At 41.3% G+C, this 23,808-nt stretch overlaps 1 protein-coding gene across 2 annotated transcripts; it reads left to right on the top strand.

Moving 5' to 3' along the window:
- Window positions 1-1,016: 1,016 nt before the first annotated feature.
- On the top strand, window positions 1,017-22,713 carry znf1035 (zinc finger protein 1035). Of its 2 annotated transcripts, XM_042490500.1 has the most exons (5): window positions 1,017-1,401; window positions 4,129-4,214; window positions 10,515-10,573; window positions 13,218-13,281; window positions 13,390-22,713. In XM_042490500.1, the coding sequence occupies exon 5, from the start codon at window positions 13,433-13,435 to the stop codon at window positions 21,986-21,988; it is 8,556 nt and encodes a 2,851-aa protein (XP_042346434.1). In that variant the 5' UTR covers window positions 1,017-1,401; window positions 4,129-4,214; window positions 10,515-10,573; window positions 13,218-13,281; window positions 13,390-13,432; the 3' UTR covers window positions 21,989-22,713. The 2 variants fall into 2 exon arrangements, with proteins under 2 accessions (XP_042346434.1, XP_042346435.1); XM_042490501.1 differs by lacking the exon at window positions 4,129-4,214.
- The last annotated feature ends 1,095 nt before the right edge of the window (window positions 22,714-23,808 follow it).

The following is a 23,808-nucleotide window of genomic DNA, read 5'->3' as shown; positions in this document are numbered from 1 at the left end:
TGGATTTTTTTTAATGGGGGAGGGGGACTTGGACAGCAAGCTGGAGCTTATTGGGGAGGTGCTATGTTTCTACTATTTCCAGAGGTCGGAGGCAAGTGTACAGCTATTAGAGTATGGATCTTTACTTCAGGGCTTGGTTTTGGCTATACTAAGTGAGTAACTACATAAGAAAAAAGTTGTGTTGTCATACGCAAATACTGAGAGTCAACCCTGACATTAAGAATACAGGCTGAGTGTGTCAGATATTCCTGTTTTGTTTTGTTTTTTTTGTCATGCCTGTGACTCCCACAAGACAGGCTCAAACCAGTCCTTTTATACCAGTGAATGGAACCTTTTTTCCTCTCTGAGTGACTGGTTAACACATTGGTGTGTCCACATTTATTTGCACATAGTAGTTGTGCACATGAACAAATTCAATAACCTAGGATCAATTAGTCTGTGAGTCTATGAGCAAGATGACTGGTGCTACTCTGTGACCACTGTGGATCCTGTTCACCCACTATGTCAGAATATGTTTTAGAATTGTTCTTCTCTATGATTTTTTTTTTCATTAGAAGCCCCCCCCTCCCCCCCCCCCCTTAAAAAATGGGTTTGTTGTAGACCAGCGCAAGAAAAGGTGGCGCCATTTCGTATCAAGTCTTGCACACAAAATGGTGGTATGGAACCTATTAACCCCTTAAAGACCAACCACATCTAGTCCAGCACACAAGTATGATTGCCCCCCTCAGTAACCTGGCTCTGCACACTCATGTAAAATCAACAGAGTGGTACTGAAACTGCAGAGGGGAGCACTGTAACCCTCCTGAGGACTTCACTGATCAGCTCAGTTGCTGTCAGTGCAAGTAGTACCTTCTGTCTGCCACAGCACGTAGGGGCAGCTGCTGTAGCAAGGAGGGAACCGTGGTGCGGTCGCCCGGAAGGAGTCGTGCTGCCGCTCCATCAGGCTCCGGCTGAGTCAGCCATAGAGCATGTAGGGGCGGGCTCTCTCCAAGACCCCGCACCTTATTATTGGTTGTCATCAAGCCGTTGTGTAACTTGCGTACAATTTCGGGCACATTGTCTGGAAATGCGCAAATAAAGAAAATGGAGGCGGATTTGGATTTCTAGCCGCTGCCTGAGGCACAACAAGCCGCTTAACTCAAATCGTGAAGGAAAACACTTGGTTTCAGATTCAACGATCTCCATCGACTCGCAGTCCAGAAAGAAAAGGGATGTCCTGACGGCATTTCACAGGAAACACGGAAGCCATCTGCAAGGAGGACAATCGTTTTCTCCGCGGACTGGCAAAGAAAGCCGACATGTTATGTCTATGGACTGTTATTTCAACACGGACGATGTAATCGAAAAGCCACAAAGGAGTCGGTGGTGAAGCAAATAGGAGAAACACGGAGCACCGATCTGGTAAGGGGTCCCACTAAAGACTAACTGCGGACGAGTCATTAGCTCATCTTATTAGTGCTACATAGCATTGTGCTAGTGACTGTGGTAGTTAGCTAGCTTCCCTCAAAATATCAACCACGTCAGTGTAAAATGAAACCAACACGTGGCTCGATTCACAAACCTGACCGCTGCTGAGGATGATTTTGTTGAACTGATTGCATTTTACCGTATCCTTTTTGTCTGCTGTTCTCAGTTCAGGCTGGATTAAAGTACAGCTGATAACACACATCAAGACCAGAACAACACACAGTTTCCAGGTGGTTATACAGCGGAGTGTCCGATTGAAAACTATAACATGAGTTGACATAACATGCTCATCTCTGTGCAAATTATCACGAACAACAAAACATAAGTTTGTAAGAGAATTTTTCTGATAACGTTACACCTGCTAGTAATCATTAGGCTTGAGGCACCTCTGTTGATGTGCTGCTGACTTGTTTTAAAGGGGATATAATATGCACAGCAAGCTCTCAAACAAGACAAAGTTGTCACCCTCAGATGAATTAAATATGATCTGAGCTATAATCTTGCCCCATAGATTTTACATAAAATGCTTCATCAACTTCTGTGATAATAAAAGAAATTTAACAGTCCATAGTCCCTGAAGGAAAATCCTAGCTAAGAGTGCTGTTACATGAAGCACACACACACACACACACACACACACACACACACACACACATATATACATATATATATTATATATATATATATATATATATTGCGACAGATATCATTTGAGAATATGATAGAGAGCAGGTAGAGAGGAACAACATGTTAGAGAAGAGTGCAAAAGTCCCTCACCACTCTTTTGGATCGTGTCTGATCCACTAGCCTCCCGCAAACCCGCAATCAGTTTTGTCAGTGTTTTTCATCAGTGTGCAAAAGCACAAACACAGAGAGAAACAAGGTAAATGCTTCATCTGTCCATATCTTGACATAAACAAGTTTCAAAAACTGCACTGCCACATAAAATTTGAGCAGAAAGCTTTTAACATGATATCCCATGATCCTTCAGCATGAGACTCAACGTTAAACAATATACACCCCACTTTTATAAGGCAATTTTATTAGGTACACTTAAACACTCTAATGTACAGCTTCAAAAGCTTATGACAGCCAATTTTTGTACAAAAGTGTTCAAAGGGGGGTTAATATGTTGACTACTGAAGTTGTCATTAGCTGTGGTGTTGTTCTGGACTTCATTATATTGAAGTGTTTTTCTAATATTACCCCCCACCCCATGTTTGCTAACGAGTTGAGAAAAACATGAGAAACACCTCTCAGTATAATGCAGTCTAGTTCAATGCCACTGCACTCTGAAACCTTGGTAATAAACATATAGTTAGATTAGATGGGTTCTGAAAGTTTTAATCAAAACTGGACATTATTATCTTAATTAATATTGAATTTATGGCTGAGCTGTTGCATTGCATTATATTTAGTGGCCAGTGTGAATAGATATTAAATCCCACAGAATAATGTTCAGATTTTACTGGTATGTACAAGTGTAGATAAATTTACCAGTCATAAGCCAATTTGGTTATGAATTGATAAAAGCCTTCTCAAATATTTTTCAAAAAGCCATCTCATGAAACACACCAATGAAAAGTAGGAAACAACAAGCACATCACTATCAAATAAGACGCCATACAAATAAGTCCTAATTAAAAGTGATGTACACTATATTATGTATTATGATATGTGGGCTTTGCACATGCTTATTTAGTTTTTGGCAATAGTTATAATTTAGTTGGTGATCTGTGTGAGATCTGATTTGCCTGGCTTTGACTGATGTTAGGCTAGGTTGCATTTGCTGTGCATTTGTTTATTTTTTATTGTATCCACCTAAGAAATTGTATTTTGCATTTTTGCTCATTGCTGAAACAAGACAGCTGGACCACCATCACATGGCTACACTGCCAGTTAAATTTTTTCTAATTCACTACAGTGTGAGAAAAGCAAAACATGGTGTTCATGTCACTGTAGCTTTGTAACCGTACCCTCATGTTGATTATACTCAATTTTACTACTGTTTCAAGTGGTGATGGTGGCTGGTAAATCTTGACTGTTGATATTATAATTTTACATCTAGGTGTTTGGAGGATGTTTTACAGTACCATAGTCTTTAGGATCATTTAACTCCATCAGACAATTGTGCAAAATGCTAAATGAAGGTATTGTTCACATGCTGTATTAATGGCTTTGCATCAGTTTGATTTTTCCACCCCCTTTTGTATATACTCTGCAGCCGGTCTCCAAGCAGATCTTGCTTACGCAGTAAGACTCTAACAATGGTGGTAGATTTAATTAGCAGTTGACATCAAAAAAGGCCATGACATGGTGTGTGCTAACTGACCTCAATCAAGCAGTCGAGACCAGAGCTTGCACAGAGTGAAAGTTGCATGCAACTGTTCAAAAGCAAAGAGCAACGGCATAGAGAAGGACACGGTCCTCTTCTGTATCTACCCGAGAGATTGCATTGGTGAGGGATCATATTTTCTGCAAGACACTCTTAGTTATTGATGTTTTTCTGCCCTTGCGTGTGGTACACCACATAAATGTAGTTGCTCACATAAGAAATTATGTAAATTGTCAAATCCAAATAAAGCATTCTTCCTAGGAATTCAAAATATTAGATGGATCACTATACAGAGTTTCAAGATTAGTTTCTTTCTGTGTTGGTAGCTGCAGTTGTGCAATGGCTGGGGTTTGCACTGGCTGAATCCGAGCTGAAAGTCTGTGGAGTTTCGGCCCACTCTCTCCCAAATGAGGTAATCTCCACACACTACGCCACTATGACACACCACTACGCCACTACGCCATGACGCTGCTGTGTATTAAAGATACGCTCCTGGGATGCTGGGACAGAGCTGTCTTGATTTGAGCTAGCAACAGAGGTAGTAACAGTGTTGAATCAAGGTCTATGTTGAAGAGACAGCTGGCAGAACGGGATTGTGGGCAGTGCAGGTGTGACGTCTTGCTGGCACACGATGTGTGCAACCTAAAGCGGTAGATCTAAAACTCAGCTTGCAGCAGTTATCTCCAGATGAACATGTCTGCTAATTGTTAAAACTGTGAGATTCTAGAGATCATTACCCACCAAGCAGAAGACATGATCAGCAGCCATATACAGGTAAGGTGATTGCTATTTTAGTTGCCATGTTATGCAATAAAGTGGTAAAGGGATGACATATTTTTGTGGGCCAACCAGGAAGTAAGCATCGCACTGGTTCCCTCGTCAAAAATCATATGGGATGTTCAGCTCTGTGATGAACACAAGTTTATGAGACTTACACGTTTAGTTCAGCGTGATAATCTTCAGAGTTGAACACCACTTTTGTGTGTTTTGAAGCGTAATTGAAATCGCCATAAGCAAAAAGCTATTGTTAGGCTATACACAAACTACAACGTGGTCGCACAACTTAAACTTCACCTCTACAACTACTGTAAAAACACGAAAACATTATAAACAGATACATCTACAAGTTTGAGTGCGACTCTGCCGAGACAGATAAGGGGGTTTACTGAGTTTCTATGTCCAGTGTGATGACGTCTAACATCCCCGACAAACACTGTGGTCCCGTTTAAGCATTTGTTAGCAACCACCTTTTTTTTAGACGAGTAAAACCTTAAAATTTCAAAAATCATGTTCAAGCTTATGTATTTTTTGTTGCAGAACAAAACCTCTCAATATCTTTAGCCTGTGTTAACCAGACCTTAATTAAGGCATTTTACCGAAAACCCATTCAAAACACCCATAGACTTGAAGATGAGGGAACCGAAGTGCTAAAAGGCTAATGGACTTCAGCATTTTAGGACTCATTACTTCACCACTCTATAGTTATTGTTTCTAAAGCACTGCCGACATGCATGTTTTATGTCTCACTAGAGGCAGGTGTCAAACATTACACCTGTCATGCCTCTTTTTTCCTCAGTGATGCTGGCACACTATTTAAAATCACACACTGAAGCAGCATGATGCCACCGTCCTTTAGTTCTGTGTAAAAATGTAAAGGACTTGAGAGAGAGATTTTACATAATAAAAAGTTGATGTTGATATTGTGGTGGACCTCCACAAATAAGTGTATGGGAAACACTGTCCTTTATATATTTTTCTATTGGTTACATGATATTTCTGTTGTTGAGCATGTCAACTGCACTCTTTTAGCAGTGTTCTCTGTCACTTAGTAAGTGGGAGAGAGATGCGTAAATTGTATGATGCTCGTGCCACTTTGAACAGGAAGCAGAAAGCTCTGCCACCATGGCAACAAGTACTCACCTTGCCCAGTCAGCTCTTGTGTCGTGTGGTGAAGCCCGATCAGCTCCTCTGTTTTCAACTGTCCTTTCGATTGCACAATGTGGCCAAGGCAAGTTAAGATGGCATGTTTTACAGTATTGTGCTTAGACTGATTTGTGCATTTGTCCTCTGGTGCTAGCTAATGTGAGGCTTTTCAAATGTCTTCTGAGCTCCCAGCTAAGTTTTAAAGGAACTCATCACAACATCTTGACGAATTCGATGATGCACTGGTACCAAGGACCCAACCAAGGACCCTTTGTACAAAAAGCAATGGTTTCGTTTTGCATTTGTTGTCATTTTCCAGAATATTTCTCATCATCCTTAGATTGTTGTCCAGTCAGTTATGCAGGTTGCGCCACAGATTCCTTTGCAACAGACTTGTTCAACGTCATTACTACTGACTACTGAATCTGTGTTATGGAAAACTTTGTTGAAGCTGAGGACAGGGCCTCGCGAGAGAGAAATCGCTCCTAAAATGTCATTTTCCTGAACATGCTCAGTGGAAACAAGTAAAATTGCACAATTCTCCACATCCTTGGTTTCATTCTGCTGGAATGCACAACAGCCATTTGTCCTAATGCAAGCTGTGGGCAGTTGCTGTTTGTCACCAGGCATTTTGTGTACCCTCCACTGAATGATATTATCAGCACCAGACTGATCGAGGACTATGCCAGGAGCTTTATGTACAATAGGGCAATACTGTGAGATGGTTAAGGAGGAGTAGTAGTTTGATAAGCTGCAGATGGTGTCTGCTACGTTCTGGGTTTTTTTGTGGGGTTTTTTTTTTTCATGGAAAAAACACCAAAGGTTTCAGTGCATTTGTTGTGGTGGAGTAGGCTGGAGGAGTGTATCTGTTGTTGTCTGAAAATACTTGACTGCATGGAACATCTTGTTTGATCAAACTGTCTTTGTGTCGTACTTGCGTCTGGCTTTCTTACTGAGCCAGCTAGTTTGCCCTACATTTTGGCAGCTAGCAGGCAATCTTGAGTTACAGTGCAGTTCTTGTGGTCCAGTTGCTGAGAATTGCTGCATTCACAGCAAGTCCAGCTTTATAGCAACAAAGTAATTCTGACTTCATTTGAAAGTGGGTGTTGCCTCAAGGCCGTAGACACTTTCAGAGAACTGGATACAGTGTTGGAGGTATGCAGCATTCATTCCAATGAAAGTTGCTCAGTGACACATATAGCCAAAAAAGTCCAACTGCTGCGTATACAATTTCCCGGATGATTTGCACTGCTTCCGCACTGCATGGCCCATAGAACACACACACAAGACCTAGCTGTGCACTTCCAAATTAGCGCTACACTAAGTTGCGGATAAAATGATCCAATCGTGCAGCTCCTCTCAACTTTCTAAATGTTACCATACTGAATGGATCAAATCCTGATAGCGAAAATGAGTCAGTTAGTGGGGGTTTTGGTGTGTATCCACTGATTTATATACACATACTCCTTTACCATGCAAGTCATTTAGAAAAAGTACTTTTGGGCCACAGGGCATCACGTGACAGTGTAATTACACTGTTTGGCCACTACGACAATTGGCTTCCAGGCCCGGTGCACTTTTTGGGGGTTGGGGTTTAGGCTGCTGCAATGGGGCCGCAGGCACTGTAGAAAATGCAGAGCTGCATTGAAACCAGCTCTGCCTGCAGCAAAAAGTTGAAATAGATTCAGATTTTCATTTTACTGTCAGTCAGACTGAGAAGACATCCTCAGTCTTTTTACGTTTTATCTTTAGATATTCTGGTAAGTAAAAGAAATTAAGTATGTAGTGACAGCTCATATACTATCATACTTGGCAGAGCACTGGCTTTGTATGTGTGTGCATGTTGTTCTTTTGTGGCAGAAAAGAAACTACGGTAATGATAATAAAAATGAGGTCTATAGATCTCCTAAGCCAACAAAAAACGTACAGAAGACAAATGCTCAGTTACTGAGATTGGGAGACGGCTTTCTCTCCACCCTTCACTCCCCCACAAAGTACCATTAAAGTGACACTCACATCACTGCATGGCCTTGCGTCTAATCACTGCAAGGCCATATTTGGTGTGAATGCAGCCTTAAATGCAACGTTGCCAGTTCAAATCCAGCCAGGGACCATTCCCTATCTCTCTCTCATTTCCTGTTATCTATCCATTGTCAGTCATGCGTTATCTTTGTCTTAGATGTGGGAAGCATTGTACACCTAGCAGCTGAATTTGCAAACTGTGATTTAGCAAAACATCTGGGGGATTATCTGGGCATTACATCTGTACACTTTTTTGAGACATCTTATACCATGCACATGTGAGCACAATGTCAGACTTTAGTAAGCAAGAGACATCTCTGACATCCCAGCCTGTCTCTTGTCAGTATTGAGCAGGTGATTGATGATTGTACCACAAAATCATGTAATGCTTTATGCCCATCAATATTTGAAGTACATTTTTACACAACACTGTATTTTATATTTAAATTGGTTGTCTGGATATATACAAAACAATGCAACATTGATGCTGTGATGTTGGACTGGAAACCAAGACTTGGCCCTGCTGGACAGGTGGCAGTGTTCTAAGGATATCTACAGTTAATAGGTGGACGTGGTTGTCCATTGCAAGGGTCAGAAAAGGAGGAGCTGCTGGTGGTAGATGTGCTAGATTAATGTGAAGATAGCTCTGTTCCATTTAAGTGTGCCATTAAACTATTCTACACACAGCACGCACAATACCCTGTCTGTTATACCACAATTTACCAAGTCCAAATGCCTGTTGTGAGAAAGGCCTTCCAAGATACCGGTTTCAATCCAATGACCAGGGTAGGACATGGATTATTTAACCTATGTTCAACCCTTCTTTTGTCAATTTCATTTGTTTACAGGTTGCTGCAACCTGTGACAATTGTGTCACGACTGTAACCAATGACGTAATTTGCCCCGCCCTAGTAATTAGCGACAATGACGATGTGCCATTCACATTGAAATCAACTCTTGTCTGACCATCCTTTTGACCATCTGTGTGGCAAAGCCAAATCGATCAAGGCAGGCTGACCCTTTTAACACAGAGACCGTGCAACACAGAAGCTACAGATTCCCTTCTTTATACTGCCGCATCATGCTGCTCCAAGTGTGTGATTTTTAGATAAGATTCCTGTAACGTAACAGCATCTGCCTCTAGTGAGACATATAATGTATGCATTTGCAGGGCTTTATAAACAAGAAGAGTGGCAGTGCATGGCAATTACGATTATTTTACTGTTCTTGTTATACGGCGGCTGATCTTGTCCTCTGCTCTCAGAGTAAGTGGCCCCTGGATCTCTCTTTTTTTTTTTTAAATATAAATTTTTAGCCACTGTTTTTATTCTTTTTGTTAGCTGCTAACATCTGCTAGCTGCCAGCTGCTTTTTAAGTCATGCGTTGTGAGTTGCACAAATTACATGCCATCAAACCTGTCCCACCTATGGTCCTGTCCTGTCATCTGTCTCTCTTACACAGACACTGTCTCAGCCACCCCCCCACCCCCCACCCCCAATTCTGCGATGGTATCTTTTATACAGAATGGTGAGGAGGCATAACAGCACCATATTCCTGTCTTAAACAGTCAGTATAAAAAGGGGTGATATCAACGCTGATTCAACCCTGGTTGAACCCTTAGAGTGAAAAAAGGATTAGTTTACTGTAACCCTGATTCACCTGAGGGATTATTTGTTTTGTCAGTAGCCGCATCCATTTGCCTCTTGTTTTAGTTGATGTTTTCAGAGAATCCACAGCTGTATTGGCTTGATCACATAAACTGTATGCTTTGATGAGACAGTACTGCTGGAAGTAAAAGTCAATTTATGAAGAACTGCTGACTGTTGACAACAATTCACTTCTTCAGCTTTAAAGAGCAAAAGATCACCTATGTATGATTTGTTAGTGGCTTGTCCAAAATTAACACATTTTGTTAAACAACCGAGTTCATGCATTATTTATGAAATTAAAGCAATCACAAAGGGCCTTTCATTTTGTGTTGAATTTGTCGGCCCCTGTGGACTGAAGCGATAGTGTTTCTTGGCACCACCGGCGCCAAGAAACTCCTAATTTCTTGTCTACTTCCACCAGTGATAGCAGGCATGCTAATCAAATGAAGTTAAGTGTGTTTTATTCATACAAATTACACTGGAAATCACAATGAAATGATCAATTCCTGTAAGGTAGTCTGACTAACCAGATGTAGACTGTGGCTATAAGTCTACCTTGGCCAGCTTATTTAGGATGCTTCCCCTTCCACTTGTGCTTTGTTATTTTGGTGAATTTTTGCAAAGATCTATGTGGAATAAAACGACCTCTGAACACACTTCCAAAAAGCCTTGACTCCATCTCCTAGGGCTCTCATGCCTGATGTTGAGCCGTTTCCAGATACAGCCAATTGGATTTGATTTGCTACATCTCCTTACCCTGGCAGCAGCATGCATTTTCTTTTGTGGAGACATATCAATGACAGTGCTTGCTTCCTGACAAAACAAGCTACCTATGTCACTTTCTCGCACTTGGGCATAGTTGCTGCATCCTGGGTTTAGCGATGTCAATTGTGTTTGGTTTAAAGAAATACAAACAAGCCAGAACATTTTTATCTCCTGCAGTAGACTGGTTATGTGTTTTATCCAGACCTGTCTCCTGGTCTCACACAGCCCATTTCAAAGGCACAAGCCTTGATTTCTGTCTGGTCTGGAGCAATTGCCATAATGAAAGTTTTTATCTTGCAAAAACAAATGCAAAATAATTTATTATAATTATTGTATTTATTTCTCCTTTACAGGCAGCCAGGATTGGTGTCTTTCAGGAGGAGTTAGAGGGCAGCAAGACATTTAACACCAGGTACAAATGGTTTTTAAAATTAGTTTGTGAGTTTGAAAAAAGTTTTTTTGAAAGAAAATTACACAGATTATACACACGAATTACACATGTAAAGGTTCAGTAGGTAACTTTTTTTTAAAACAACTTTTTGTCATATTTGCTGAATTTGTCATTATATCCTGATAGTCATCCATGAGACTGATAATCTGTGAAAAAATCCGGTTCCCCTGGCTCCTTGTAGTGCACCTGATGGAATTTGCATGAATCTATCACACCTGGACAACAACAATCAATAAGAGACAGGAATAGTCTCTAATGCATCCCAATCATTGCTCGTGCACACGCTAGACAAGGTGGTGGAGTCTCACAAATGCCCATTGGAGCACTAGAGGAGCCAGAGAAACATGTCTGTCTTGTCTGTCATGTATTACTATCAGGATATAGTGACCATTACAGCAAATATGACAGAATGTAATTTTTACAAAATTTACCTACTGGTGGACTCCATTCCATGAAACTAATATCTGCCACATGATCGTCACTACTTTTGCTTTAAGTATTCCTGAAAAGTTTTGTTCAGTTGTTTGCAAAGGTTCAGTGAAGTGGTTCTGTGGAGGATGGAACATCATATGTATCCAAGGGAAAAGCCAGATAATAAAAATAAAAAACTGTTGCATTTATTCTTAAGACTCCAAGTGATAGGTTCAGACTTTTTCAACTACTTATAATCATCACCCCTGTTAATAGAAGGCATGGAATTTCCCATTGTGTTTCCTTGGACTACTTAGCTGTGTCTATGCCACATCAAGTGGGTGTCTTCCAAACGTGTACTGCTTAAGTCTGCCAGAGAAATAGGGAGATGAGTACAGCTCTCCAGAGTCCTCCAATGCTGTCCCTTACAGAGGGCTAAGGCCTATCCAAAGCAAGGTCACATGCTAAGGAGGAGAGGTCAGACATCCCTATCCGTAGCTACTGTATGTCATCCAGCTCTACCTTGGGGTTCCCATTGCCTACCCAGACCTGATGGGATATATAAGCTTTCCAACATGTTTTGGGTCTGCCCTAGGGTATCCACCCAGTTGTAATGGAACAGTCTTGACTGATTGCAACCCTTCCAGGCAAGAGAGATAAGCAGACATTCACACCAAAATCAGACCTTTGGTAAAAAGATACAAAATTTAAAGGCATTGTAAGATGCCAAAGCACTTAATTATACTCAGAGACTTGACTTTGCCACTCTGGAAAATTATGCTGCTGGCAACTATACTCTTTCGTCATGCCGAACACAAGGTAAGCAACAGAAATGCAGCATTCACATTTCAAAGTAATCTGCCGCAATTGTGCACTTGCATAGGTGTGATTGATAAGAGCAGCACCTTGCCAAATGACCTTGTCTAAACAGTGGGCCTGAATCTTTTTGAGGTCTGTAAATGTCCTCTGCAATTGCTTCCCCAAACTCCTCCCATACCCAACTTTTTGCTTCTATAACAGCAAAAGGTGCAGTCCTTCTAGCCTCCTGATATCTGTTTGCTGATTTAGATGTTTCACAGACCAGCTTTGCCTTAAGGGCCATCCCCTTTAGCCTGATGGTTTCCCCTCACAGCATGTCGCCACCAAATTTTTCTTGGGTTAAAGATGTGATGGGCACTGATGTACTTCTGGCCACACCTCTAATAAGCCATATCCACACTGTAGGCTTTGAATATGACTCACTTTGCTTAAATGTCCTTACCCTCCCCAGGGATGTTGAAAATGCCAAGTGTTCCTGCTTATACCTCATGACATCTTTGGGTTTGCCAAGTCTATCCATTAGTCCTGGGTCTCCAAGGTCCCACCAGAGACTCTATAAAAGCCCAGTGCCTGTTTGGTGCATGGACACAATCAGTCAGTACATGTCTCCAAGTGACATGCCTTTGCAAAATCTGACCCAATCACTATCTTCACTACACCTGTCCAACTAATCCTAGGAAATCCTGAAAAAACAGTGTCCAGGAGATCTGCAACTAAGTTATTTTCATTGCCAGTTTATTGCTTTAAACATTTGCTTAGATTGCTTTTTTTCCCAACCAATAGTCCAAACCCAATGCTAAAAAATTTTCAGCTGCTGTCAAGTGCTGTGCAGTGAGATGAGAAAACCCATATCTCATCAGTATTTGACCACCTTTTGCACAAGCTCCGGCATTTTCCCATATATTTCATGCATCAGAAGTTAGTTCCCGTAGCTATGGATTAACTATGTGTCTATGAGGCAACCTGCACCAAGTGCCCTCTGCTGTAGGCCATCACCTGGCTTGCAATGCCCCCCACTCCACCCCCCACAGCTTGCTATGGGAGGGGACCCCCTGTCCATCAGCTTCTTCAAATCACCAATAACAGACCGTTTGCCCTTTGTTTGCCTGAAACCAGTTTTGTCTTGGATTCATAGGGACAAACAATCTCTTCCACTACTAACATAAACCTCTGTAATGGGGGAATTTTCAAAGGGAATTTGTGTACACTCACTCGTGTCTGGCCACATCTCACTCCACACTCTCCACACTGAATGGTAATTTGTAAGTTTACCTGGTGGCAAACTCATATTGAACTGGTATTTGATAGCATTTTTAGATTATTTTTTGTGGCTTGTAAAATGTTCACAATAATGATATTAGTATATATATTCCAGGTTTCCACTTAGATGTAACCCATATCATCCTGGACAGTCCCAGTCCTTGTGTGTCCAAGAAAAGGTCAGAATTTTCTCTTCAATTGTTGTGATTTTTTGGGGGGGGGGGGGGGGGGGTTGCAAAATGGTTGACGTTTCTCTTTTGTAATTCTATGCTTATTTGTGTTTTCAGGATTGGGTCAAATAAGCCCTAGCTTTTCTGATCCTTGCAGAGAATGGCTCATGGATGGGATTCATACTATCATAACCTCCCACCCCTATCATCAGATCCGAGCACTTTGAGAAGGACATCAGAGTCAGAGGGAAGTCTTTCTCAGCATATAGAGAACTTCATAGGAAATCATGACTTCCCTGTCGCAGTGGCTTCACATGAAGCCCCTGCAACAAACTCAAACTTCAACACGAACTATTACTCAAATCCTAATATTGAAAATCCCAGTTCGGACTGTCTTTATCAAAGATACTGCAAGGACACAGAATGGCAAGCTGATGGAGAACAAACGGGAAAAGATTACTTGCCAAGATGTGGAAATACTGATATCCCAGATTTTGGCACAGATGGATTATCATCATCAGGATCTTTTCCTTCATCTTTTGCAAATGATTTACAAGAACTTAAGCAAGACTGTGGAATGCTATCTACATCATTTCTTGAAGACTACTCAGATGTCAGTAGCTGCTCTGAATCAGATGTAAGTGAAACAAGGCCCTCTTGTAAATTCATGGCAAGTAATTCAGTTCCAAAACCTAAAACTGATTATAGTACAAAAAATAGCTCCTCAGAATGGCTTTTCTCTGACACTGGAAATATGATGCTTGCAGCTGAGAATCAGTGCACTGATGTATCAGAGACTAATGTAATTTTGCATGGTACATCAAATGTGTCAGCAGGACAAAACATGGTTGAATGTTCCCAAGATAAGACGCAAAGTTCAGACAAAAATGTGAAATCTTGCGCAGGGCACAATCAGTCCTCTACTACTTCTAACAAGATGACAACTACAGGGAGCGACACTGTAGCTGATAGAAACGATTACGGAGGTGGTCCTGGTATGACAGGAAAGGAGGATGCAGAGACAGACCTCAATCCAGGAAAAAATTCAAGCATCTCAATAAGTGGCCATAAAAACTTAGCTGGTGAAAGAACAGAAAAGTATCCAGATGGTAATGAGAAGGAGCCGACTGCTCCAACTACTCCGATTATCATGGCTACAGTGGACAATGAGCAGTGTCACTCAGATGAAAAAGTTCTGAGACAGGAAATGAAGGAATCATCTGACCAAGAAAATGAGGGATTTGATAATCTTAACTCCACAGATGGCCAAGATAGAAATACAAGAGAGGACTTGCAGGACAAAAGTGAAGACCTACAAAGGGAAAGAAAAGAATCAGTGTCATTTGAAAATGATGAGGAGAAATCCCCAAATTCCAACTCCAATGTTGGACAAAATGAAAATGAGGAAACTGACTGTCAGGACAAAGAACTTCTGTCAAATATCTCTCAATCTTCAAATCCAAAAAAAGATGGGAGAAGGAAATGCACTAGTACCGCAAAACGAAACAGTCAGGATGTTGATTCATGTTTGAAGCTACCAGAGCACCAGTCTGACGAAAGTGTAGTTCAGGATGCGATATGTCTGAGTGCCGCTGTGACGAGTGATGGTCATATCAGCAATGCCAGTGACAAGAATGAGCAAAGTGTTGCAAGTCATTCAGAATCCTGCTTACAGACAAAAAGCTCTAGCACAGACATGAATCCTTGTCTAGAAAAAGAATGGACAAGTGCAGCGGACAAGACAAACACCACTTCTTCTCCAGATCCAGATGGTAATGATCCTGATGTCACTGACAGCCTTCACATTGTTACAAGTGACAAGGACAAGCAAGATCTTTCTAGTCAAGGAGAATCCTGCTTACAGCCAATCAGGCCAAGCACAGACATGAATTCCTGTCTAGAAGAGGAAAGGACAAGTCTATCAGAGAAGAAAACCACAACATCTTCTACAGAACCAGTTTGTACTGACCCTCTTGTGAGTGGTAGCAATAAAGAGCAAAATGTTACTGATGGTTTAGAATCCTCTTCACAGTCAAACCCCTCAAGTCCAAACATAAATCCATGCCAAGAAAAGGAACGGACAAATCCAGCAGAGAATACAAATGCAACCTCTTCTTCAGATCAGCCACACCCACTAGTGACCAGTCCAGTGGCCCTACAACCAGGAAGTGTTACTGGAGATGTTGCTGAAAATACAAGAGAGTCATTTGAAGAGTTAGACACATCTGCAGAGGAGCCTTCAGCGCTTGGCATGCTGTATGGTGAACCTCTGTCAAGAGAAGATTCTTCATGTGATGCTGATGAAACTAATATCGACACAAATCACTGTAAAGACATATCTTTGGCCAGACCTGACAGTAACACCTTGGGCTTTTCAGAAGGACAAGCACCTCAGCTCAAATCCTCTCAACAAATGACAAAATGTCTGCAGCCTGTCGTAATACTGAAGACCTCAGAGTCAGTAAATGGAAGGAGTGGCTCTTATCAGTGCGCAGAATGCCAACACACCACCCACAATGTAGATCATCTTATTGAACACCACCATCGTTGCCATATTGTGCACAATTTCCAGTTTTGCAAGAATTGCAATCTCTACCTGATAAGGAATGAACAAGCAGAAAAACATGTATGTTACATAAGCAAAGAAAGCCCGCAGCTTTCTTCTGATTCCAGCCTACTGATGAAAATAAAACGTCGCGGGGGACACAAGTGCATGAAGTGCGGACTAATATTTTCAAAAGTACTTCAGTATATCAAGCATATGAGGGCTCACACTGGCCAAACACCCTTTAAGTGTAATGCATGTGGATCATATTTTGCACAGCCAGGATGCCTACAAAGACACCAGCGAATACCTGGTAGATGCAAGCAGGCAAAACTTCCGGTTTCAAATTCGGATCCCAATATCAAAGAAACCGAAACACTACCAGAAACACCACCGCAAGAGGACCTGGTACACAACAAACCTTATCCAAATCTGCCCAAATGTTACATAAAGCTAGTTGACATCTCTAAAACCCATCAGTGCAGATTTTGTGGTAAATACTACTTAACTGAAGCCAAGGCTAAAAAGCACTTCTACAACATACACAAAGGAAAGACTTTGGTGGTTTCGTCAAGTCAGTCAACCACTAAATGCAACAGTGAGGAAACCAAAAAACTGCAAAATGAGACAACAGGAAAATATAAATGTCCCCTTTGTCCACGGCTTTTCAAGTACTCCTACAACAGAGCTCGGCATTTACGTGACTGCGTCAAAATTTCAATATATGGTGGCAAGGAAAAAATTTCTGGTAAATATCGATGTCCCTTGTGCCACGTATCCTTCACGTTACCATCTAACCGATATAGACATATTAAAGCATTTTGCCTCAGAGACTGTCTTAATCGGCTCACAAAAGAGAGAGCAAAATCAAAGAAAAAGGTTGAACAGAAAAAAGAAACAAACAAAGGACAGGACAAGGAAATTGAGCAGAAAATACAGTCTAAGAAAAATGAACAGAAAAAAGAGTCTAAGGAAGTGGAGCAGAAAAAAGAAGCAACCCCAGCTTTGACAGCCCCCAACATTGTACGACGCTACAAATGCAGTCTTTGTCCAGCAGTTTTCTGTCATGCTTCTGGAAAGTACAGACATATGAAGAAGCATGAGCTGTTTAAACTTACTGGCAAAGTGTTCAAGTACAGGAATTCAGCTTTCTCTACCTTGTCTAACCCTACATCTTTAAGTAGTACAAAGACTGGAGAGAGTACTTCAAAGACTGGAGAGAGTAGTACAAAGACCGGAGATGGTACAGATACCTCAAAATTAACTGAAGCAAATAATAGTTTTGTTTTGAGCTGTCGTTTTTGTGAACGTGGTTTCTCCACTCCACAGTCATTACAGAAACATGAGCGCAATCACAAAGGTGAAAGACCATACCGCTGTCCTGAATGTGGAAAAGGATTCAAGAAACGTGCCTATCTGATTGGTCACAAAAGCATTCACCAGAAGAGGATACAGTGTACTGTCTGCAGAAAGATTCTTCCAACTATCGGAGAACTGATCCAGCACAGAAGCACACATCTTAAAAGAGGAATGCTTCAATGCCCAGATTGTCATCTCCAGTTCCAGTATCCTGCACATCTCCTTAGGCATCTAGAAGGACACAAACGTAGAGAAAACAAGGCAAAACAGCTTGAAGAGAGACCACCACTAAAACCACAGCAGCCCTTGGAATCTGTGAAAGAGCACAGTGATCCAAAGCAATTACAGTGTTCCTTGTGCAAAGAGGTATTTAATGATGCCCAGATACTAAGAAAACATTGTCTTACACATATAACTGGGTCCTCAACATACCAGTGTCCATTCTGCAAACGTGATTTCAGTCATCGCCGGTATTTGTTGCGCCACATGATCATGCATACTGGAGACAAACCTTTTTCTTGTACTAACTGTGGAAAACAGTTTTACCGTGACTTGTACCTTAAACTTCACAGTGAGAAGTGTTTGCCTGCTCAAACCAGTGATGTTGTCACGATGGAGTCTAAGATAGAATTAGACACAAAGCCACAAGGGCCACATAGGTGTTCCTATTGTCCACGGAGGTTTTTCAAGAAAATGCGGCTGAAAAATCATCTCCAAGGCCACAAAACAAAATCTCTGCTTCTGTGCTCAAAATGTGGGCAGTACTTTGGAATTCAAAAATTTAAACAACATCAGAGTAATTGCGGGGTGACTACAGAACTCAGCTCTGGCTTATCATCTCCAAATGGCAATGTCTGTAAAAGCTCTTCACCGACAAGCCATGCCCCTGTAATGCCCTCAAAGTCTAATACAACCAAAATGCTTCCCTTTAAATGCTCTCACTGTACACAGAGGTTCAGGTACAGATCATTACTCTTGAGACATATTGTGTCACATACTGGAGTACAACCCTATGCATGTATGCACTGTGGAAACCGTTATGGAAGTCAGACAATGTGTTTGCAGCATGAAGCTTTCTGTGATGGTGTTAACAAAGAGGGGCAATCAAAAGTCAAAGGTGATGCTTCAACACAGTTGCCAAAGACAGCTACTCTCAAAGAGGCAGCACAAAAGCCCCAAGCTGAAGGTGAAGCTGATTACAAGTGCAAGTTCTGCACCAAGACTTTCATGAAATCAAGAAGCCTGAGACGTCACATTTTGACACATAATGAAGTTAAGCCATATCGCTGTAGAGCCTGTGACAACTGCTTTTCAAGATATGATCATCTCAAAGTACATCAGGCTCGCTGTAAAGGGAAAAAAACAAGACTAGAGATCCGTATTCCTAAAATCAGTTTAGAGGATGTTGGCAGGGGTTGGCAAAATAAGTTTGGCCTGGAGCCTGCTGAAAAGCAGGAGACATTCAAGTGCGAAGTCTGTTCAAGGAGCTTTCCAACTCAGTCTAAACTTTCCCGACATGTAACTATGTTCCACACTACAAAATTATTCAAGTGCACAAACTGTGGTTCATCATTCTCTCATGAAAAAACTCTGAAAAAGCATAAGAAGATGAGGAAGTGCAGAAAGCGCTCCAATGGAACAAATGCTTCTCTACCACCAGAAACCAATCCTCCTACTGAAAGTGTGACAGACTCGCAAAAAAGAAAGAGAAAAAGAATTCTACTACAAGTTCAGCCTTACTTTAACAAAAAGCACAAATATGTATGTAGTTATTGCCCCCGGGCTTTTGGAAACAGCTGGCAATTGGGCGTGCACACCCGACTGCACACAGGAGAGCGGCCATATGCCTGTGATTATTGTGGACAGAGATTTATAAGAAAGGATTATATGCAGCGTCATGCCTCAAAGTGCACTGAAAAATCAAGCACTTCAACACCAAGATCATCAAAGTCCACAGTTTCCCAAAGCCTACAGCCAACCTCTAAAAGCCCACCAAAAGGCTTTTCTTGTGCATACTGTAGTTCCCGCTTCTTACTATTTTCACAGCTTCAAGAGCATTTTTTAAATGCCCACCAGCTGGAAACAAAGGTTCCACCAGTGCCCACTGCTCCCCTGCAACACCATCTGTCAAATATACCAAACATCAAAAAAGAGCCTTTGGATGAGAGTGGTGACAAACAGCTTAGTAATGGTGCTAATTTGACTTGTAAACTAGATACATCTCTTGAAAGTGAGGCCCCCAAGAAATTTTCCTGCTCAGAGTGTGACATGTCCTTTACAAATAAAGCTGGACTAACTGGTCATCTGCGTGTTCATGCAGTGGGGTTTCCCTTTAACTGTAAAACTTGCCAGAGGGGCTTTTGGAATAAAAGTCTTCTCCGTAATCATAACAGGAAATGTAGATTTGGACGTATTTCTGAGAGAACTTCAAGCCAACAGTTGGAAGTCCCTTTGAAAGCGGAGATTGATTTGGTCCTGAATGACCCTGTTCTAGTGTTCAATGATGCCTCCAAATCAACTGGCACTGGGGTTTTGCAGACCAGCTTTTCCTGCAAAGATGACTCAATGGATGGATCCTCACAAAATTCAGTGGGAAATCAGGTGCAAAGCAGCTCAAGTAAAGAAAAGAAAGTTGTGCAATACCAATGTTCGGAATGTGACCAGAGCTTCACAGATGGCCTGTTGCTCATTAGTCACCTCGAAGACCATGGACGAGAGGAACAAGCGAAAAAGCGCAATGCATGTATTAAGTGTGGGCAGGTGTTTTCTAGTCAAGGAGCTCTTGAAAAACACATGAGGATGCATGAAATTAATAAGAAATTCCCTTGCCCTAACTGCCCCAAGGTACTTGACACCATGTCTGAGCTTGAAATCCATAGAACATGCCATGACCCAAACAGGCCTTTTGTTTGCAAACTGTGTGATCACAGGTTTTGGACAAGACCATCTTTATGTAATCATTACCGCATTGAGCATCTAGATGATGTATATAGTTGTCGTTTCTGTAACAAGGCTTATGCAGTAAAAAAATCTCTGGTAAGACATTATAGAAAATGGCATCAAAAAGAGCAGAAAGATCGAGGGAGAACTATACAGGATAAGAGCAGCGCTGAACAATCCAGCAGTCAAGTGAGTACAACTGGTGAAAGTGATGAGGATCAGAATAACGGCAGTGAGGACAGCGACTCAGACTCTGCGCCATATTTCCCATGCCATGTGTGTGGTAAGACATTCCCAACATCTGAAAGTCTTGAGGATCATCAGAGATGTCACCTGGGTGAAAAACCGCATGAATGTGCAGAATGTGGTAAATGTTTTTTTCAGGCATCACAGCTACAGCAGCACCAACGAATGCACAAGTCTGAATTTCAATGTCAGGCATGTGGAAGAGGCTTTGTCTCGCTCTTTGCTCTGCGGAAACACAAGCATACTCATGGAAAGAGCCGTCCATACCGTTGTTCCAAGTGTGATTTAAGTTTCACGGGACCCTCACAGTTGGCAGAACACATGTCTACCCACCGTGAAGAGAACTTCCCATGTGATATCTGCAATCGCATGTTTCTCTCAAAAAGTAGTAGAGCTGAGCATCGGAAAAGCCACTCCAAGTCAGATGCACCTTCAGTTTCAAGGGAAGAACACAAGAAGTCTGCCTCACCTTCTGAAAGCTCATTGGTATCCCCTAAAGAACTTAAATATCGCTGTGGTGTTTGTGGTGAGCGTTTTAGAGACCCAGAGGAGCTCTCAGAGCATGGTTGCAATGCAGCAAAAGAGCGGTCATACTCTTGTTCAGACTGCGATAAACATTTTCTGCATGCATCTCACCTGAAAAAGCACAGGACCACTCATCATCTATCATGGTCTAATTGCGAATATCCATGCGATCAATGCAACAGAAGTTTTTCCTCCTCTGAGCGCTACCTCAGCCATCTGAAGAGCCACGTGGACACTGCAGCGGAAACTAAAAACACTGAAGATAAAGATGGAGCTGTGTCACGCCGTTTCATATGTCCAGTTTGCCACCAGTGTTTTACCAGTGCCACTGAACTGATTCATCATTTTCCCACACATCCCGATGGTACCTTTGAATGCAAAATTTGTAAAAAGACATTTCCCTCTGGAAGTAAGCTTGAAGAACATGAGCGCTGTCATGTGACATCAGCTACTGAATTTGAATGCATAGTTTGCGAGTGTGGTCAAAGCTTTTCGGGAAGAGGGGCTTTCCATCAGCACCACTGTTCCCATCAACAGCATGCAGCAATGGAGGCTGATAACTCAAATCCACCAGTGAAGACACCCCCTCCAAGTTATTATGAAGCAGCGCGAGAGGAGGAGGAGGTTGATGTTACCGGAGAGGATGGATACAATTGCCCTGTCTGCTCAATGCAGTTCAGCTCAAAAAGTGGTCTCTTGGAACATCAAAATAAAGAGCATCGACATGAGAAGCCATTCAAATGCGGGCTTTGTGGAAAAGTGTTTGCTAGGAGGCGCTACCTCAGAGAGCACGAGCGAAGGCATCGTCAAAAAACCACAGCTCAATCAGCTGAAAATACATTCAAATGTACCCAGTGCCATACCGAATTGAACACAGCACAAGAGCTGTCTTTGCATATGAGATTGCATGCTGAAAAAGAAGCTGGGGAGTTTCGCTGTGATATGTGCTACAAGTCATTCAGCCAGTGGTCTCATCTTAAACAGCACCAAGAAAGTCATGTTGGCCAGATTGTATATGAATGCACAGAATGTGACAAAGCCTTTGCTTTTCCTCACCTTTTGGAGGAACATCAACAGACTCATGCTGGGTCCTCTCAGTAATGGTTGTTGCATCCCATTTTCCTTTTTGAATAACTAGCTAAAGTAACTTGAAATTTCCTTTCATGCCTTACGCCTGACTGTGTACCTCCACTTGTTATTACAATTTGGATCCAATTTCTATTTTTGGCTCTTGTGAGGAATTAACAAAGCTCTTGGCTCATGTCACAATGACAGGGCATCTCCTCCTGTGTTTCTATTGACATTGTGTATATTTTTAGTTCTGATATTGAAATTTGTATACAGTAAATTAGCCAGATAGTTTCTTGACTGTGTTTGTAAATCCATGACAAAATTGTGCAAAGCTGTTTAACATTCTGTGTTATTAATACAGACAATGCATGATGGGATGAGATATTTATGAGAAGTCTTCGATAAAGGTGGACATTTTTTATCAAACATTATCATTTTTGATGTTTGACATTTATTTTCAAACAACATATAGTCAGTTTTGTTGATAAAAATGTAATATAGATTTCAAACTGGTCATTTTAATCTATTGCTATTTTCTATGACCTCATGTACTATAGATAATTTTGTAATTTTCAGTTTAACATTTCTCTGTATATATCAACGGTTGTATTTTTCAAGTTATTAGTTGGCAAGTTTTTTGTACATACTTTTGAAATATGTTCGCAATGAATATTCTTTTCACAACCCAAGGATGTTACTTTCTTAAGAAATTTCTGTTGATGTATTCAATGGAGTAAAGTCAACTAGAAAATCCATTTGTGGATCTGTCTTTCTTTGTATTTCTGTATACTTTGTGGTAAGCTAACAGAAATGAATCTTGTCATGGATGAGTACTTTATATAATGTACATCAGAAGTAGTGGTATTACAGTAGGCTACATTTAAGGAGGAGCTTTAAACATTTACTTTGTCAGTATCGATATTTCACTTGTACAGTACAATAATACAAATTTAATAAATCTAAGTACACTACTTGGTAGATTAAAAAATAGTTGCCATATGTGTGCAGTATAGGCATATCCAGTACATGCATATATATGAGTGTGTCTGTGTGTGGTAAGACTTATGACCATAGTAAAATTAAATGAAGAACTTCTGGTGCAGGGAGCACTGCCTAAATCCAGTTCAACTTTCTAAGGGTCCCACACAGCATGCCATAGCAGTTAGTTTCAGGCCATTAGTTGTCATGGTAACAGATACTGTAATCCTGATTTTTGTAAAAAGGGCATTGCTGTGAGCCCTGTCCTTAGACCAGAAAATCTAATATGTTCCTTTATTTGCATTTAAAGGCTCAAGTTAACTGGCTGAGAGTTCTTCCTGGAGTAATCCTCACAGGTGCTGCATAACCATACTTATATGAAAAAGTTTGCTTTGGTCACCATATCATGTACTTATATTCTTTGGCTAGAAAGAAATTGTGACTCCGTTCAAGTGATGTGGGCCCAGTCATAGCTGTCCCCCTGCAGTATTTGAGTTAGACATTTGCAGTTGTCTTTGTACTTTGCCTTGCTGAAGTCAGGTCGGTTTGAGTAAGTTCAAGGAAATCACACGATCAAAGGCCAGCAAGATGTCCTCTGTGCCAGTAAGTCTCTCAACCAGTCCATCAGTGCCTACCACTGGACTACATCAGGAAACATAGACAAACAGAGCAGCATTATGATTTTCCAAAGCACAAGGAAAAAAAATTCAGTCTTGTGGCAAAAACAAAAACAACTCAGTAACTCACTGAACACTTACTGATTTAATTTTGACTTTGACTTTGAAGGCAAAATGTTCCTTCGTGAAGAGAAGTTATATTGGTTGACTTTTACGATCCAATTATCAACAGTGTGTCTTACTGTGAAAAGACCT

This window comes from Plectropomus leopardus, chromosome 7, assembly GCF_008729295.1.
Source record: "Plectropomus leopardus isolate mb chromosome 7, YSFRI_Pleo_2.0, whole genome shotgun sequence".
NCBI lineage: Eukaryota > Metazoa > Chordata > Actinopteri > Perciformes > Serranidae > Plectropomus > Plectropomus leopardus.
This window is presented reverse-complemented; position numbering and strand designations above follow the sequence as displayed.

Coding starts and splice junctions, on each gene's coding strand:
- znf1035 (XM_042490501.1), top strand. CDS start 13,433: ATGGCTCATGGATGGGATTCATACTATCATAACCTCCCACCCCTATCA.